This window comes from Vulpes lagopus, chromosome 13 (genome assembly GCF_018345385.1).
Source record: "Vulpes lagopus strain Blue_001 chromosome 13, ASM1834538v1, whole genome shotgun sequence".
Lineage (NCBI taxonomy): Eukaryota > Metazoa > Chordata > Mammalia > Carnivora > Canidae > Vulpes > Vulpes lagopus.
The window spans coordinates 36764152-36784024 of NC_054836.1; the positions used below are offsets into that span (position 1 = coordinate 36764152).

General features: G+C 39.3%; 1 protein-coding gene across 1 annotated transcript in view; it reads right to left on the minus strand.

Moving 5' to 3' along the window:
- IGF2BP3 (insulin like growth factor 2 mRNA binding protein 3) overlaps positions 1 to 19873 on the minus strand; it is a 148844-nt gene that overhangs the window by 5726 nt on the left and 123245 nt on the right. Inside the window, exons 9-11 of the mRNA XM_041727810.1 lie at positions 18654 to 18789; positions 17015 to 17140; positions 2220 to 2336 (exon numbers count right to left, since the gene is read on the minus strand). Coding sequence (XP_041583744.1) covers positions 2220 to 2336; positions 17015 to 17140; positions 18654 to 18789 — 379 coding nt within the window. The remainder of the gene's footprint in view (positions 1 to 2219; positions 2337 to 17014; positions 17141 to 18653; positions 18790 to 19873) is intronic.

Consider the following 19873-nt stretch of genomic DNA (forward strand, 5'->3'; position numbering starts at 1 on the left):
TTTTTATTAACTGTTTAATTTACATACAGTAAAATTCATTCTTTTGGTAACAAATGCATAGGCAGGTAGTAACCACTACCACAGTCAACATAAAAATAGTTTATTACGCTCCACAATTCTTCCCTATCTCTCTTTGTATTCAAGCCTCTCCTTCTACCTCCAATTTCCAGCAACCACTGAATTTTTTCTCTATAGAGAAAAATTCCAGTTTTTCTACAAATGGATCATAGAGTAGCGGCCTCTTGGTCTGATTTCTTTCCCTTAGCATGTAACATGAGATTCAACCAATTTGTATCAATAGTTTGTTCTTAATATTTTCTGTTTAGATGGACCACAGTTTATCTGTTTGCCAGTTGCTGAATATGTGCTGCTTCCCATTTAGGGACAGCTGGAAATAAAGATGCTATAAACTTTTGAGTTCAACTTTTTTGTGTACTATATATTTTTTAAAGATTTTACGTACTTAGAGATTCATTTATTTGAGAGGGACAGAGGGAAGGGGAGAAGGAAAGCAGCAGATTCTTGGCTAAACACTGAGCCAGACACAGGGCTCAATCCAGGATCCTGAGATCATGACCTGAGCTGAAGTCAAGAGTCAGAGGCTCACTGAGCCACCTAGGCACCCCAGTACTATTCTTTTAAAGAAAAATTTTATAAAACATTAACAACAACAAAAAAACCCACCCCAAGGGATCCCTGGGTGGCACAGTGGTTTGGCGCCTGCCTTTGGCCCAGGGTGCGATCCTGGAGATCCAGGATCGAATCCCACGTCGGGCTCCTGGTGCATGGAGCCTGCTTCTCCCTCTGCCTGTGTCTCTGCCCCCCCCCCCTCTCTCTCTCTGTGTGTGACTATCATAAATAAATAAAAATTAAAAAAAAGATATTAACATTGGGATCCCTGGGTGGCGCAGCGGTTTGGCGCCTGCCTTTGGCCCAGGGCGCGATCCTGGAGAACCGGGATCGAATCCCACATTGGGCTCCCGGTGCATGGAGCCTGCTTCTCCCTCTGCCTGTGTCTCTGCCTCTCTCTCTCTCTCTCTCTCTCTGTATGACTATCATAAATAAATAAAAAAATTTAAAAAAAAAAATTAAAAAAAAAAACCCACCCCAATAGACTGTTTTTTTTTTTTTTTAAAACCAATTTTATTTTTATTTTATTTTATTTTTTTTTAATTTTTATTTATTTTTGATAGTCACAGAGAGAGAGAGAGGCAGAGACATAGGCAGAGGGAGAAGCAGGCTCCATGCACCGGGAGCCCGACGTGGGATTCGATCCCAGGTCTCCAGGATCGCGCCCTGGGCCAAAGGCAGGCGCTAAACCGCTGCGCCACCCAGGGATCCCTAGACTGATGTTTTCCTGAAGAAAACTGCCATTGTATGGAGCCTTTATCAATTTGTGCATTTCTTAAAACCCAATGACCTATGTATGTTATATTATTTCTCAGCGTATCAAAATACAGAGTCTTCAGAGCACACAGTTATCTAGTTGATGGATACCATTAGCTGTCCTCTGGTATTTGTTATTCCACTTTCCATAGTAATAGAATATTTCAATGAACATTTCCCTGTTACTCTTTCTGCTGTGTCTGGCCTCATGATCAGGGTTTTTTTTTTTTTTTCCCATTAAAGATTTTATTTGTTCATGAGAGAGACACAGAGGCAAAGACACAGGCATTGGGAGAAGCAGCCTCCCTGCAGGGAGCCTGATGCGGAACTCGATCCTGGAACTCCAGGATCACATCTTGAGCCCAAGGCAGACGAATGCTCAATTGCTGAGCCACCCGGGCGTTCCATGATCAGTTTCTGAGCAATGAAATGGAAATAAAAATATCCTACGGCAGCTAATAAGAAACCTCTGTAAGAGAAAGGTTCTCAGTGTCCTCCAACTGGCTGGCTCACAGACTTGTGAAAGCACAGAACAGTGACATTTGGGATCACGAGGGACCAAGGCCAGGCCTGGGGAGGATGAGCTGGAACAAACGTAAGTCCAGGGACTTGGTGGGGCAAACCCACCACAATGGCGCCAGACTGCTTACCCCAACTACTTCTAAGAATTCAGCGTACTCTGTTGAGGCTGTTGTTTGGGGTTTCCTATCATGGCCTGTGTGACCCCATACACACTGCCACATTCAATTCAAATTATGAAGTGGCAAAACAACTCTTGTTCCTGTAACTCACTGTCATTAAAGCACCAAGAGCCACAGCTGACAGAACAGTACCTTAATAGAAGCTCCTGCAAAGCGAGAAAGCTGCTTGATGTGCTGCCCCTGCTTGCCGATAATGGCGCCAACCGACAGGGCTGGGATAAACAGATGAACGGTCTCGGTTTCTGATTGCTGTTGGAAAGACAGGACATATATGTGTATTTGGTACAAATTGGGCTATTATCATTGGCCTAGGGAGGGGGGCATTGTCATACAGTAGGAAGATTAGGTCAACAAGAGTTTGTTGCTAAGAATTTACCTGAGGTTGAGAACATCTATTCATCCCAAAAGCATTTGAATTTAAAAGGTCACTTTTCTCTACACAGTTTTCTTCAACTTTAGGATGTCCCTGATTTACAGATTTAGAAGGTAAGTCAAAATCATACAGTTTAGATCCTTGACAAGTGAACTTCTGGGCCACACATCAACAAACACGGCTGCATCCAAGGACACCAACTCTGCACCTTATCCATGTAGCTTTTACTTTGTAAACACATACCTGATGAACTCTTCTCAAAGGGAAGAACTCTTGAAGCTCGTTACTTAAAACTAAATCATATAAAAACCTTACCACCACCATGCAGTATACAACCACACCCAAGCATAGGACAGGATTAGAAGAGAACTCTATCACTTTAGTAGTAAAAAATGCCCTAAGATTCTTTCCCCTACAATTCATTAATCCTCCCATCTCTGCCCTCCCTTTGCCTCTTAACATGCAAATTGGAAAACACTTTGAAGGCTAATTCCTAAAAGATTTTTCAAAAATGGATTTTTACCTGTGTACTTCACTTCTCAACTTCCCACTTGAAGCCAACTATGTCCTTCCTCAGCCATCTCCCTTCAAATGGTCATTCTTGTAAGGCTAATGGACACATACTCAAGAGAATACAGTGACTGTGTTCAAAAAAAAGGTAAAAAGGCTAATCCAAGATTCAGTGATGTTACTGGCGAGCTACAAGTTCGAGGCAGTACATGTTCATACATTAATACTTGATTACTTTTTTTTTAAAGTAGGCTCTATGCCTACTGAGGAACCCAAACTTAAAACCCTGAGGATCAAGACCTGAGCTGAAATCAAGAGTTGGACGCTTAACCGACTGACCACCCAGGCACCCCATTACTTGCTTTTTTTTTTCAATACTTGCTTTCTAATAACATTAAGAAAAACATGCTTCCAAGAATAAGTCAATTCTAAGAAATTTATTCCAAGAAATGTTTTTAAAAGTATTTTTTATTTCTAAAACTTTTTAAGAGCAATTTTAGGTTCACAGCAAAATTGAGAGGCAGGTACAGACTTCCCATATATGCCAAGAAATATTTTAAGATGAGCCACTAGATGAATACATTAAGTTAGATGAATAAATACACTAACTTATAATGCATTTGGGTTTTAAGTACACCTAACAACTAAGATTTATAGAGATATTAAAAGATACATTGAAAAAAAAGGAAAAAAGATACATTGTAGTAAGAAATGTACACATTAACTTCTTGGTCAGAAACACTTCACAGAATTCTCTCAAGACTTCTTACATTCCTATTAGGTAGGATACTATAAATTCCATTTTCAAGTACTCAGGTTGGTCCCTCAAGTATTGTAATGTGTTCACAAAGAGCCATGAAATAGTTTCAGTCTAATTTTTAATTTACCAAACTCTCCCTAAATTGTAAAATCTCGAACAATTATGTCAACAGTTTTGCTTTCAAGTATCCCAGGAACTAGGAAAATCTTTAGAAATATCATTTTAAGCAGTTTCTAAAAATCTCAAATGAAACAGCAACACTGGGCTCATTATTTATTTATTTATTATTTTATTTTATTTTTAACAGGATGTGGAAACAAATTTTGTGGTACCTAGTGTTTGTCTACCAAATGACCACCCCTCTTTACACATAACACAAAAATTACCAGGGGCATATTAGCTCCATCTTCTTGCTGTTAAGCCCAGAGTGCAAGCAGAGAGCATGGAGTAGTAGTACTTGGTACCAAGGGGTGTACTGGAGAGATGCCGATCAACAACAGAAACCCACGTCTGGATGAATCAGCCGTTCCACTTGTCCCTCAACATGCACTTACCAGGTGCTGTCCCACCACAGGACATAGTACTCACACTGTTTGGTAGGAATTTTTTTTAGTAGTCTTTATAGTGTCCTTCCTCTGAAGCAAAGATTTTTTAAAAAACTAAATTAGTAAATAGAAACACACTGGAACTAACAAAAAGGCTGGCTTGTTTTTTAAAGATTTTATTTACTCATGAGAACAGAGAGAGAGGCAGAGCCACAGGCAGAGGGAGAAGCAGGCTCCATGCAGGGAGCCCGGCGTGGGCCTTGATCCCGGGTCTCCAGGATCACACCCTGGGCTGAAGGCGGCGCTAAACCGCTGAGCCACCCGGGCTGCCCTGGGCTGGTTCTTTAAAGGAGAACCTTTTGTCGCCTATGTACCAGTTAAGAAATTGAAATGAAAAAAAGGGAACTATTAGATAAGACAAATAGATACAACATCTGTAAATCTGAAAATGTCAAAAACTTGTCTAGGAGTTATCAAAAACCAATCAGAAAAATTTACATTGACCCAAACAACTGTAACCTCTATACCGCTAATTACGTAAATAAAGTACCAAGCCCATAGAAGTTGGATTCTTCGAGGCAAAGTGCTAAGAAGAATGACCAAACCTAGTGGAGAAGATGTGGAAAACTAGGTTAGGACAGGCAGACCCATCTCATGGGGCAGTGGGTGGAGGTCGTGGGAGATGGAGTTAATAAACCAAAAAAATAAATGGGAACATGCTACAAATAACACGTTCTACTTTGGTTCTTTAAGGATGCAGCTTGATCTCTCCCCAGCGTCACTCATGTGCCCTCCCCCCAGCCCATTAAACGGTACTCCTCCAGCTAGACTCACCACTGAGGACTTCTCTCCATGCATGTGCATGTGTAATTACCAATTTTCAACTAATTCAGGTAATGCTGCAATCTAACCTTTGCACAAAAAATTATGCCCTTGTACAACACTTCTATTACATAAATTCTCAGAAGTAAAACTGCTTGAGCCAAAGATTCCAAACTTCAAAATTATCAAGTTATGCAAAAACTTCTGTCCACACAGAATGGTAGGATTCCAGTCAAGTTATTCCAGGAACATGTGAGTGCTACTGTTGTGTTTAACATGATGGGAGATGGGTGAGAAGCATGCTGAGGTAAAAAATTCAGGTTTAAGAAGGTAACTGTGGTCAGGGAGGAGGGGTATACAGGAGCCCTGTGTGGTGAGAATTTGTGAGTTTTTCTCTGTGAGGTACATCACCTCATCTACACCTGACAGCCCATACAACTAACAGAAACTAACAACATTTCCCTTTTAAAAATGAGAAAATTGAGCCAAAGAGATTAAGTGATCGGTCATATACTGACTAGTGTTGCGGCCAGCATTCAAACCTGGATTTCTCTACCTCTTAAGCCATGTTTATTTGAAAAGAAAAAAAAAAAAAAGGACATACCCTGCTTCCAACAGGTATGGATATGCTTTATGCTTTATAATACACACACAGCTGCATAAGTGATTTTTTAAAAAAGATTTATTTATTCATGAGAGACATACAGAGAGAGGCAGAGACACAGGCAGAGAGAGAAGCGGGATCCTCACAGGGAGCCCGATGTGGGACTTGAACTCAGGACCCCGGGATCGTGCCCTAGGCCAAAGGCAGCCGCTCAACCGCTGAGCCACCCAGGTGTCCCTGCATAAGTGATTCTTAAGAAAGACTGCCGGGGGCACCTGGGTGGCTCAGTCAGTTATACGGTTAGATGTCTGCCTTCGGCTTATGTTTTGATCTCAGGGTCTTGGGATAGAGCCCAATGTGGGGCTCTCTATGCTCAGCAGGAGTCTGGTTGCTCCTCTCTCTCTCCACTTCACCCACCCCACCCTCCACTGGAGCTTGCACTCTTTAAAAAACAAACACACACCCCACTAGAACTCCCTGTTGAGGAGGTACTGCCTTCCCAGTGGTATCAGTCCTTCTATCTACCTTGGTATGACTTCCTGAGTCAAAAGAAATTTATTTTGTGTAGTTGGCAAAGGTTTAAGCCTTTGATCATCGATGTGCAAAAAATGGCATCAGAGACAGTACATTAAAAATTCTTTATTTTGGGGGCACCTGGGTGGCTCAGTTGGTAGAGTGTCCAATTCAATCTCAGGTCTTGATCTCAGAGTTGTGAGTTCAAGTCCCATGCTGGGCCTAGAGCCTACTTTTTAAAAAAAAAAAAAAACACCTGATTTTGAAGAAAAGGGCTAACTAAAGGTTAAAAATGATGTAAAGGAGGTCAAAAGGCACAAAATAAGTAAGTCATGGAAACGTATAGCTTGATAACTATAGTTAATACTATACTGCATATCTGAAGGTTGCTAAAAGAGGTCTTAAAAGTTTTTATCACAAAGAAAAAAAAAACCTATGGTAACGATGTTGATTTATTGTGGTGATCATTTTGCAATACATATATGTATCACATCATCATGTTGTACCCCTAAAACCAATGTTATATGTCAACTATACCTCAAAAAAAAACCTTACAAAACCTATAAAAAATAGTTTAATTGAATCCCACATACCCCCAAAAAATGATGCTCCAACAGAACAAGGGTCCAAAATCAACAGGTTTGTTGTCTCATCTGAACACACCTATTTTATTATGCCTGTTTAAAGTACTTTATGACTTAAGAGTCTCAATGTTTGTTTCAATGTTTGTTTCCACTGTGAGAATAAAATAACCACCTCACAGAGAAGTTGTGAAGAAAAAAGGGATGCCTGGGTGGCTCAGCAGTTGAGCATCTGCCTTCAGCTCAGAGCTGATCCCAAGGTCCTGAGGCCAAGTCTTCCATCGGGTTCCCCACGGGGGGCCTTCTTCTCCCTCTGCCTCTGTGTCTTTCATGAATAAATAAATAAAAAATCTTTAAAAAGAAAAAAAATCCAGCATTCCTTATCTTTGCCTGACAGTTACTTTGGTTTATCTCAAGGTGCTACTTTCAAGATCTACACCAAAGTCTGGTTTCCCCCCTTTTTTCACTAATTTCTGTAACACTGCAACCAAATCTCTAAACATAAACCTCGTGCCCCTATACAAATACTTCTAAGATTTTATATAACAGAAATGCTAGATCAGACTATTAACATTTCAAATTGACAGATATTCCTAAATTTTCATACAAATACATTTATCTTATGGTCTACGGATATATTATAGAAAGGGGGAAATTAAAAAAAAATTTTTAAAGGGGGAAATCATTTTATATTAAACCATGCCTTTCACACTTATGAAAAAGAAAGCAACATAGGATTTGAGGCTCCATGTCAAGTTTTCTATACATGAAAATCATCTGAACTGTGCTCTTCTAAGTCTCATCCTTGATCTGTAACCCACATGTTCCCTCCTACTTTCTGTAAGAGTCAACCTCAAATTCAACTCCAGGAAATATTACTGATGAAAATCACTGAATGCTGTTTCTTCAGCACATGTATGAACAGCTGTAGTACTTTCCTTACAACGCGGTGTCCTTGGTGTTTCCCAGGATGTCGTAATACACCGCAGGTCTTAATACAACTGTTGGCTACATGAAGCCTCCCTCATGTCTCTGTAAGTGCTCTTAGAACAAATAACACCAGCAGAGGGTTTGGTTTGCCGTGCCAGTCAACTCTGGACTGAGGTGTGTGATAAGGGCCTGTCCTGCACAGCTTGGCCGAATCTCTTCTGTTCCTATCACCAGTGAAGAACACCAAACGAGTAACATTAGTTCACGTACCATGACTCACAGCCTGCCACCGTGCTCTGCCACGACCATGTTCCATCTATTCCAGGGGACACTTTAAGGTCTTTCTTTTTTAACAACTGAATTGATGCTAACATTGACCATAAATTGTTCTCAATGTTAATGTTAATCTATTTTGTCATTCTGGTCTGTGTGGTAAAACTACCTTAAAAAAAATTAAGATTAATTTATCAAAGATAGAATCTAAGTATTTTATCTCACTGAGAACATCTATACCATGCTTTCTTTCTTTCTTTCTTTCTTTTTTTTTTTTTTTTTTTTAAGATTTTATTTATTTACTCATGAGACACACAGAGAGAGAGGCAGACACACAGGCAGAGGGAGAAGCAGGCTCCATGCAGGGAGCCCAATGAGGGACTCCATCCCGGGTCTCCAGGATCACGCCCTGGGCCGAAGGCAGGCGCTAAACTGCTGAGCCACCCAGGGATCCCTATAACCATGTTTTCTTCTGGATAATACAGAAGAACAATAACACTTTTGTTTTTGGCCTGACAGTGATAAAGACCTTTTTAATGATCAGAATACACCTAATGTGTAACTCGCCCAGATCTGTCCCACTGCATTTTGCCATGACTGTGTGATTATTTGTTTTCTGGGCCTTGTTCCAGAAAGGTTTTAGGCTGCTTAGAAAATACACATAATCTAGAAGTAAAACAAAGGAAGCAAAGAAATAAGAGCATAGGGACCTGAATATAAAAGATGAAGCCAGGAATGTTGTTCTTATGTATATTTGGCTTTAAGCTTCCTAGCAGCTAATTTAAAAAAAGAAAATCAGCTGCATAATTGAGTGTGCCTGGAAGAGAAAAACTATCCATTTGCTTAGTAAAAAAAAAAAAAAACACACTTTTCCCGGGACTGATCCCAGAGAGCAACTTCTCCCTGTCTTCAGAGGACCAATGTTAACAGGCATCATCCTTGGAACAAAAGCCAAGAAGCTTTGCAAGCACAGCGTGGGCATGTGTCTTAGCCTAGAAGATACTGAGACAACTCCGCCAGGAGAAAAGCTCAAACCTATTTTGTCACCTCAAAAGCTGAACAAAAGCAAAATAATCTTTCTGACACAGTGATGAAAGGCCATCAACACTTTTTTTTCATTGATTTTTAGGGGTAGGAATGGAATAAAAGTTAACACATCCACTATGAAGATTAAGAACAAATTTATAGGTTGTGTGAGGCTTTGGAAAAGGAGTGGTGGTCAGTAGAGAAGGGCCAAAGGACCAAATCTTAACAGAAAGAAGGTGTAAAGATATGAAAGGATCAGTTTTACAGACAGAAAAATGTTCTCTGCTGGGATGAAAACAGGCACAATGGCCTATCAAATATAAAAAGCAGTGTTAGAAAGAAGCAAACTAAACATACCAAGAGGTGGTGCTCCACACGGATGGGCAGGGATGTGTACTCCTGGCAACAGGGTCTTAAAATAAAAGTTAACTCATCAGATGTCGAGGCGTGACGAAGACATTTCTGACCATCACCCAATTTCCTCCACGCCAATTTCATATCCACTGAGCATGCACTTTTAAAGGAATTTTTCCTCTGGGAATATAAGGCACCTCACATAATTATCCTATTTGACTAATGGCTTGTGGCACAAATTACTGTTGTATAGAGTTCTGCATACTATGCCATGCGCTTCCAGGATTTGTATATGCAGATAATTTTATTTTTACTTAACAAAATTAAGAAGCCAGAACAATGGGTTATGATCAAGCTTTAAAAAACTCGTCAGCAGGGATCCCTGGGTGGCGCAGCGGTTTAGCACCTGCCTTTGGCCCAGGGCGCGATCCTGGAGACCCGGGATTGAATCCCATGTCGGGCTCCCGGTGCATGGAGCCTGCTTCTCCCTCTGCCTATGTCTCTGCCTCTCTCTCTCTCTCTCTCTGTGACTATCATAAATAAATAAATAAAAAAATTTAAAAAAAAAACTCGTCAGCATTACCCTTGTTACAATTCTTTGCATTTAAGCTAATGTTCACTGCATTACCCTTTACCTTTCTTCCTAAACCTTCAGAGGTGAAGGACAGTCACATGACCCAAGCTGCTTCCCAGTGGATTTCTGCCAGATGCCTATTGGCAAAACTTCCTTTGGACTTCTTGGCAGACTCTATGTTATAGCTTGAAATAACATAAGAACAAAGCTGCTCAACTGAAAGTTTGCGTAAGTGGTGAAGTCTGCCAATGAGTAATTCCTAATCATCTATCATGAGGAGATACAAGAATGAGCAAACAGTAAGGTTAAGTGTATTTACTTTGTGGGGAACAGAATCTAAGACATCACAAAGGCACGGAGACTCGCCTGCCAGCCAACAAGACCAGCCTTCAGGAACCTGGAAGGATGCCAGTGTTTCCCTTTGGTTTGTACAACAGATACTCCTGGGGGTTTTTGTTTTGTTTTGTTTGTTTTGTTTTAATGGATTTGGGTCTGGAACCGAAATTAGGTTTACTCAACTCCATGACCTCAACAGAGTATTTAAGTCTTAAAAAAAAAAAAAAAGGCAGCACAGAAAGTTTCTCCCCATAGCTAAGTAACCAAGGCCTCCTAGAGGTAATAAGTGTATACAGTAAGTTATTTACTCAATTTTTTTTTTTTACTGACAAAAGAGCTGTACCTATAGTAAGAAATCCTAAGAAGTAAGGCTAAGAGAACTGATCTAAAAATCCCTTTCAACTCATAATTTTGTTTCTTAAAGAGCACCTTGAACTAGCTAAAACCTAAGATGTTCACCTTTCTTGCCTCTTCGAGAAACAGAAAGCAATTTTAAGATCATGCTATTGTTCTGGAGACTTCTGGGAAGATTCCAAAGACACTATCACAATTACGAAGACAACAGCACTTGAGCTAACTTCTGCCAACCCAAACGCCAGGAAATAACATTCAGCTACGGATGCTCTTCTGTGCTATGCCAAGTTCAGCTCTTGCTTTGTTCAGGAGCTGCCAATTGCCTCTTCCCTACTGTTCAAGCATTTTTGAAAGGAGCATTTCTTGTCATTTCTAAACTCAAAGTTTGCCAATTAAGTACTGCATGAGCCAGCTGCTAGGCAGGAACTAGAGACTTTTTGTCTGTTGGAAGAACCAACTCTGGCTCTATTAGAAAAATATCCACCTGGCAGGTTCCAGTTAGAATATATTGTGGGGGGCGAAGAGGGGGGTGGTAAGCAAAGTTCTGGAATGGAACAGAAGCAAGAGATTTATCCAAAGTCAAGGTGCATCAATTCTCCTTTCATGTTACAAAGCAGCAGTGAGAAAACATGAGTAGAAAAATGAAACAACTCTAAAAGAAAGAGGAAGCAATACATAAAGAGAGAGTCTTTGAAACATTGAGTCATCAAAACCTCCTTCTTACCAGGCAATATACACTGAAAGTAAAAGAGATCAACTGCTAACCTACAGGCCATCAAGGATAAAGAGTCAATCTTAATAAGTAGCTGACTTCCCTGTGAGAGCTTCTAAGGACCAGCAAGCTTCAAACGGCAGCTGTAGAAGCCAGGCTGCTCCCGGACATCCTCACGTGCCAAGAGCAAATACCTGCCAACCTATACTCCTCTAACCCAGTTTTTACATAAATGTCATCACAGACCCTCACTGACCTACAATACTAGGTTCCTCAGAAAGAAGAAAGGTGAAGCCAAAGGGAATAAAAGGAATATAAAAATAAATAGTAAGGGAAAAAAATAATAAAGCTTTGGTAAATTTAATTATTGCCTTTAAAAACAAGTTTGTCTGCTTCAAAAAGTCAGATCTACTAGGTATGCTTAATGGTATTAGTGATCTGAGTTTAGAAAAAGAACCAAGTCTAATAATATATACAGTAAAGGCAAAGCTATTCCAACTAAGTGCCCCACAAAGAAGTTATATACTAGAATAAAACTTGTTACAGAGTTGTTCCCTTAAAATATTATATCAGGAAATTACCTCACAGCTATTTGGAAGTACAGGTCACTCTAACTGGTATCCAGAAACACAATACAATTCTCTGAAAATGATGTTTTCCCTTTGTTTTGATGTGAAAATAATCTGTAGGAGTGGAATCTGAAAGATCGAATTTTCTCCTGCAGAATCAATTTAGATTACTCCAGTTTTTTGCATGGTTTTTGTTTTTGTTTTTGAGAGAACTTAAAAGCTCACCTCCCCACTCCACCCCCAGCTCTGAGAGATTTCTTCTACAGGTAAATTTACTAAATCCAGTAGGGCATGTTTAGTCTTCTCTTCAGTTATAGACACTGTTTCCCAGCTTCTCTTGCAGGTAGATATAACTGATGTTATGTGCTGGCAAACATGACTAACCAGTAGAACTATAAAAAGCTATCGTCAGGCAGTGTCCTTATATGAAGCAGCTGTTGGATCTTTATCCTTCATCCTTGCTGGCTGGAATCAGACTCAATAGCTGGAGCTTGAGTAGTCACCCTGGTTTGGGAGACAGCATGATACCTAAACCACTAGGAGCACTTATCTTACATGATAAAGCATAACTACTACCAGCCTTGGACTGTCTACCCTTCATCTCTTCTGATGAAGAAGGAAAACTCATTTAAACCAATTTTTCTTCCTGTAACACACACTCAAATCTAATCCTGATACACATAGTATGCCAAAATATATTTAGAGGCATGAAAAGAGACATATGGCACCATCCCACAGACGTGTTTAGCCTGGTACTTGCCTCTGGGTTGTAATAAAAGGTGATCCAGAGAAAAGGGGACAAGTTTTTGACCACATTTTTTTTTAAGGGAGTGTGTGCAAGCAGGGCAGGGTTGGGGGGTAGAGGCCCAAGGGAGAGAGACAATTTTTTTTTTTTAAGATTTTATTTATTTATTCATAGAGACACAGCTAGAGAGAGAGAGAGAGGCAGAGACACAGGCAGAGGGAGAAGCAGGCACCATGCAGGGAGCCCGACGTGGGACTCAATCCTGGGTCTCCAGGATCATGCCTTGGGCTGCAGGTGGCGTTAAACCGCTGCGCCACCGGGACTGCCCGAGAGAGACAATCTCAAGCAGGGTCCATACCCAGCACAGAGACCCATGTGGGGCTTGATCTCATGCTACTGAGACAATGATCTTTTTTTTTTTTTTTTAAGATTTTTATTTATTTATTTATTCATGAGAGAAAGAGAGGCAGAGACACACAGGCAGAGGGAGAAGCAGGTTCCATGCAGGAAGCCCGACATGGGACCCGATCCTGAGACTCCAGGATCATGCCCTGGGCCAAAGGCAGGCGCTAAACCCGCTGAGCCACTCAGGGATCCTGAGACAATGATCTGAGCCAAAATCAAGAGTTGGATGCTTAATCAACTGAGCCACCAGGCACCCTTTGACCACACTTTAAAATAAAGCATCAAACAAGCTAGAAAGAGCAACATACACAAGTGGTATGTATTTATGCTTATCCCAAGTATTGTCTATGTGCATTAGCCTTGATATTTTTTTCTAACATTTAAGTCATCCTTCCATAGAATAGTAAATATTCTTTGCAGAACAGCAGTTTGACAATGAATGGGTAACAAACTCCTGATGACCTTTACAAAATCATGAATTTCTGAGCTTCCATCTGCTCCCACTGAGATTTTGATTTATGTAAGTCCAAGGTGAGGCACAGGTTCTTAACCAGTTAAGAAACAGAGCAACTGTTGTTAACCTTGGCTATCACCACACTGAAGTCAATTGGAGAGGTTCCAAAGCAGTGATACCTGAGTCTCACCTCCAACTCCTGCCCTGCGGGGGGACGGACTCTAACACAAAAGGTCTAGGTTAATTCTAGTGTAAAGAACAAAAAACTATTTTTCCCTTGTAAAGCAGAAAGTGGAGAAAGCTATTCTTTACAGAATATTGCCAATTAATAAATATAAAAGATGGTAGACATAAAAATAGTAATATGATGGGCAAATGTCAGCAATAGATATTAAACCCACTGGGGGAAAAGACTGTTGGGGAGCAAGATACTATTCTCAAAGTACTATTAAGATACTATTCTCAAAGTACAATTGATAATACCTTAATCATAGATGGGAAAGGTACCTTCACAATGCAGAAATCGGACAGACACTACCTTAACTGTATGATCAAACAACATGACCAACAATGAAACACATGACATTATCTGCTTCCCAATGAGACACAGAGAAAGTATTCCTGCTCCCAAAAAAGGTACAACTCTAAGCCTAATCATGTAGAAGCAGTCAGTCAAATCCAAATTCGGTGACACTCTAACTGCTATCCTGGATTTTTCAATGCCATAAATAAACAAGGAGGGGTAGGGAGTAGGTGATACCACATGGGATGGACTCCTGCTAAAAATATAAAGGGGATTAGAGAGACATGACAACTAACTGCAATGCTTAATCCTTAACTGGCTGCTTTATTGAAAACACAGCTATATAGAACATTATTGGGGAAACTATGAAATTTAAATACAGCCTGCATATCAAATAATAGCATTGTGCCAAATTCTTAACAGTGAGATGATATTGTGGTTAACATCAAGGTGAATTCCTTTGGGAGAATAAGTTTAAAATAGCACAATTACCTTTAATTACAAAGTTTGTAAAAATATATACCAAATTTCCAAGACGGGAATACCTATGTATTTGTAAAAGGAAAGGCAATTGCAAGCACATATTTTTGAAATCCACAAAAGCAAAGGTTTCTTCCCTTCTGAAGAAAAAGTTAAGATTATGGGAATAGTTCTCCTTTCCCTTTAAGTTTTCTCAATAATTCCTGACACATTCTTTGAGGTCTAAGACTAATATGCAGAGATAAAGTTAGTAGTTTATAGGAAAATAGAAAGAACACACTCATCTGCAGCAAGCACATGCAATATCAACATAATTTATCAACCATTCCAACTACAGAGATGATAGATTTGTCTTCTTTCTTAGCACTTACTGTTTTGAGTGGTACCTCCTGCACCAATTCAGAGAAATGTCCATGTGTGAAGTTGGGAATTCTATTATATCACTGCCTAGCATACATATAGAATAAAATGCCCACTGGAATTCTGCAAAGAACTTGGATTGATAATATTGTCCACATTTTATCTCTTAATGAAGAGAATTTCCTTTTCCTGCCCGTGAAACCACCAGACCCTCAGGGGTTCTGAGCTCTTTCCATCTTGCAGTGTTTCTACCTTTACTACAGCTTCTCCATTTTCTCCTGATCTCACTGGCTGCTTCTAATTACATCTAGCTGATTTAATTTTAAAATCTTGGGAAAAGCAAAGACCACCTTTTCCAATTGCATCTTCCTTACATTTACTTTTGATTCGCTTTTACTGACTCCCTTCTCCCATTCTTAAAACAAAATCTCTACTTGCTTAAAGTACTCAGACATTTAAAATCATAAAAGTCCTTTGGAAATAATGTTTTCAACATACTTTCACTTCTCTTAAAATAATCCTAGGGATACATGTGCCCTAAACTTAGTAATATGACAAATGCATGTACTTCTAATAAAGAAACTAGCAGCCATATTAGAGGTTAAGGCCATATTCTCTCAAATTCCTATTTTAGGTTTACTTTTACCCTCCTCTGAAACTTTTCATATTATTGAATTCTGTAAAAACTAGAAATGTCTGACTCAAGAGTCCTTAGAGATAATTCATCTAGTTCAGTTTCTTCATTAAGCAAGTAAGAAAACAAACCCAGAGGAAAGAGGAGAGTGACCTGGGGCGATACAAAGTGCTGGCAGAGCTAGGCTGGACCTGGGCTCTCATCCCAGGGATCCTTTCCTCAGCCCCTCTAAGCATCAAGGTATAAACATGTCAGCTACTTCACAGCACCTTTAGCTGTGTTGGAAAGCTTCAAATAATGCATGATGAATCTATTCACACTGATACACAGTTGAAATTTTGATGCCTATACACAGATTAATGGGCTTTGTTATATGGCTTCCAGGGCCAAACATGTTCAGAGTGGCAGGGGAAAATACAAATGTTGCCAACCATAAAGGCAGAAATACTGCAGGAGGAGGCCAAGGTTAAGGACAGGCCAAGGAAATTCTCCTTCATAAAAGGATAAAATATGAACAATCTCAGCAATCTGTGTTCTCTGTACAATTCCAGAAGCATTTTACTCTACATGTAGTCTGGGCAATGTTACAATGGAATGCCCAGCCTATTCCAGATGGACAGTTTCCTAAATTGGTATAGAAGGTACTACTCAAAGCATATATTATAGAAGAGTCAAACAGGAAGGGGGAGATGTAAAAACAAACCCATGAAGGAAGATCCTAGAATTTTGCCAATTTTATTTCACCTGTTTACCTCCAGTTTTCTCTGATTATTAACAGAACTATGAACTATTTTTTTTTTTAATTACTATGTAAAGTATCTGCTAGGTTGCAAGTATTTTTTTTTTTTTTTTTTGGTTGCAAGTATTTTTATATTATCACTGGTCTCCCATTTTTGACCTTAGGAAAAATGTTATTCTTCAAAAGCAAATATAAAAATAAGGTTCTTTCTTGACAGTCTACCTCTTTACAAAATGAATAAAAGCAGTTTAATTGTGCGTGTACAGACGCACGCACACACAGATCTGTGAACAAAACCATCTTGAGTTCACTGTTTAAAAACACACTCAAAATGGAAAACATGTCTTTATTGACCTTTCATAATAGTTAATTTCCAAGTGAAATTAAAGACGAAGGAAGCCTTTTAAAAGTCCTTTCCTTCAACTTTTGGAAATAACTTCTTTCCCCACCCCAGAGTCTTAAATTTTTTTGATATTTAAAAACCAATGCTGACAACTCTATTACCCCCAAAGTTCAAAAGGATAATTCATATGTCCACTCTACAGAGGGGTAGGTAACAAGGTTCTACTGACAGGAACTGGTAAGCAGATGCTGGCTCTCAACTGAGAAATCATGTGGGGACCAGGTTTTACATTAGAATATGTCCCAATTAGCATTTAACATTACACTGCTTGAGGGCAACAAAGTCTGACTGTGTCCCTCTGACTGCATCCCACTCAACCACACAGAAAGCCAAGGTTCATTATCTTACCTCAAACTGTGGGTAAGGAGGAGTCATAGCTGAAGGGGGCCCTGAGGTGGGAGGTGGCATCCCTGAAGTGGGTGGGAACAGACCCAAGGCATTCAGATTTAATCCAGGAATTAAATGTGCTTGAAGCTGCAATAGTAAAAAGGTCCCTCATTTTACAATTTAAAAAATCAAGCGTATTTATGTGACAATATTCAGATTGTGACCTCCTCTATAGTAAAGAAAAAAAATCATCTTATTACTCAAATTTTAGAACAAAGCGGATGTTCCAAGTAATTACACCTGAGTATATATCCGTTTATATTTCTTGATATTTTAAAATCTGCATGCTCACTTGCCCCCCTCCTTGATGCAAAGCTACACTAGCTTTCTCAAAGCAGGAAACACACCCTTCCTTTCCTTAATGATCAGCTCACACAGTGCTTAAACAAATATGTACTCTGTATGCTACGGTCACACAGTAAATACAGACTGAAAATCTTGCATTAGTTGAAGAAGTAAGCAAACAAGATTTGTGCATTGAAAAGCAAACCAGATATGTAGAACGAGCTATTAAGAGATCTTCACTCTTTGGATAGAATTTGGCGGCCGTGAGTCTAAAGGCCTGAAACAAAGTCAAGATCTTTGAAAATCAGGTCCCATCCCATGTAACTATGGCAACTAAAGCTATCTTTGGAGTAGATCCAGGAGCCAGAAAGGGGATTTTGTTTTGGTTGAATTTTATAGAGGTTAAGGAAGTGAGGTCTCGGAGATGACAGGGTTGAGATGTGAGCATACATGAGAATCTCTTTAAAAGGTGTATGGGGCTGGATGTACTTGCAGGGACTCTGAAACTTTGAATGAGCAGTGATGATGGGAAGGTAGGTCCAGAAGCCAATCACGTGGGCTAGAACAATCCGCTTTCTTCTAGGTTCTTCTCACAAAAGGTATTCTATTATGTCCATATTTCCCTTCTTTTAGGTGTAGGGCCCAAATGAGGAGTGTTTTTTTTTTTTTTACCATTTACTTGAAAATTCAAAATGGACTTTTGAAATATTACATTTTCTGTACCAGTCTGTCCATTAAGAAATGCCAGCCATTCACTTTAATTGCCTTCACTGTGCTAGGTTGTCATTTTTAATTCTTTTGTCTCCAAAGTTTATGACTAACCAAGTTTTAAATTTGAATTCTTAACAGTTGCTTTTTATATTATAATCTCAGTCGTATTGTAGGCACAGTAGCCCCATTTTACAGATGACGAAACCCATGCTTGGAGACTAAATAAGTGGTCCAAGTGAATAGAACTGCAACTAGTAAGTGATTGAGCTGGGACTCAAACCCAGTTTACATACCCACTTCTTAAGCCCACATTCTTACTATACTGATCTTCAAGTTAATACAGGAAGATATCAACCTTTTTAGGTAGGTATTAGCCTTCAATAACAGATAAGGGAACTAAGGCTAAAAGGCTAATATGCTAAAATCACAGGGAGCCAAGCCCTCTTCCCAACTACCCTAGGGCACACTCACTATGGTGCTAAAAATCAACTCGAAACTCTATCTAATGCTGGCACCATTTAAAGACATCAATATTAATGCAACTGAAAACATCTTTTAACTGTTCATCAAAAAATAAAGGCATGTCTTCCATGTTAAAACTAACGTTCATAGAAGCAATATCATTTTCATAAGACTCCCTGATTTTCTTCATTATCTCTTCCTCAGCTTTGGCACATGTTTCAACGTTGCCTTTAACTGTAATGGTGCGCTCTGGATTATACAGCGTCAATTCCTGCAATCTGCAGAATGAAAAAGAGGAGAAAGAAAAAAGAATGGAAATTATAGGAGGAAGACAGTTAATAACATTTCAGCCACAGATGGCAATTAAAACCCAAGTGTGGTGGCTGGCAATATGTAAAAGTGGGTGGCCAGACATGATGAAAAATGAGTAAGCCCCAAAAGACATGAATCCAAGAACTGTAAAGCTGCAGAAGAAAATACTTCCCCCACCCCTTCTCAATAAAAATTACTAGGTGCGCATAGTTGAATGAAGTTCATGTTTGGAATACAGTATACTTCTCATATACGGTGTTATGGTGAACCTTTTTCACAATTTAACAGTGAAACATAACATGATTAGAGGGATGTACAGTTTTAGTGGAAACCAAGAACCAGACACACATAACCATTAATATAGATGCTCCTAGTCTGCACTGACCAATTCTAAACATAAGTGGCATTCTCGTGCAATTGCATTTTCTGGGTCACCAAGCAAGAAATGAGCATGGAAATATTCCCAAAAGGCAAACCAGAATTAATGTGTCCAAACTTACTTTTTGCCAATAAGTAAAAGAGTTTAGACTATATCTAAAGTTTAGAGTAAAACTCTAAAGTTAAAATTCTCATTTTTAATACTTAGCAGAATGTCTTAAGCTAAACATGAGCCAGATGAATGGGTTAGTATTCTTTAACTTTTCTCTAATTTTTTAAAAAGGTAAATATCTACACAATGAAGATTATTTCGTAGCCTTAAAAAGTGTATTTTTCATCTCTGGTCTCAACCTACCTCTCCCCTACTAAGCATTTTATAGGACAGGTTTTTTAAAATAGCTGTTTAGAATAGCTTTTAAGACTTTTTTTCTCTTAAAACCCTCCCCTTTCTGGGTGTAAAATTCAAGACAGGGTAGGATCATTTATTATATTTACCACTCTCTGAGTTTTTTTTCTTTATAGCAAGCAGACTTTCTGACTTCCTAACACTCCCTCTTCTTTGAAAACTCCTTGCTCCGTAAACATGCTGCCTCTCTTTCCTTTCCATTCTTCCTGAGTTTATCATCTCTTTTCACGCAGCTTTTTTGGGTACTCTCATGTCAACTAATAATA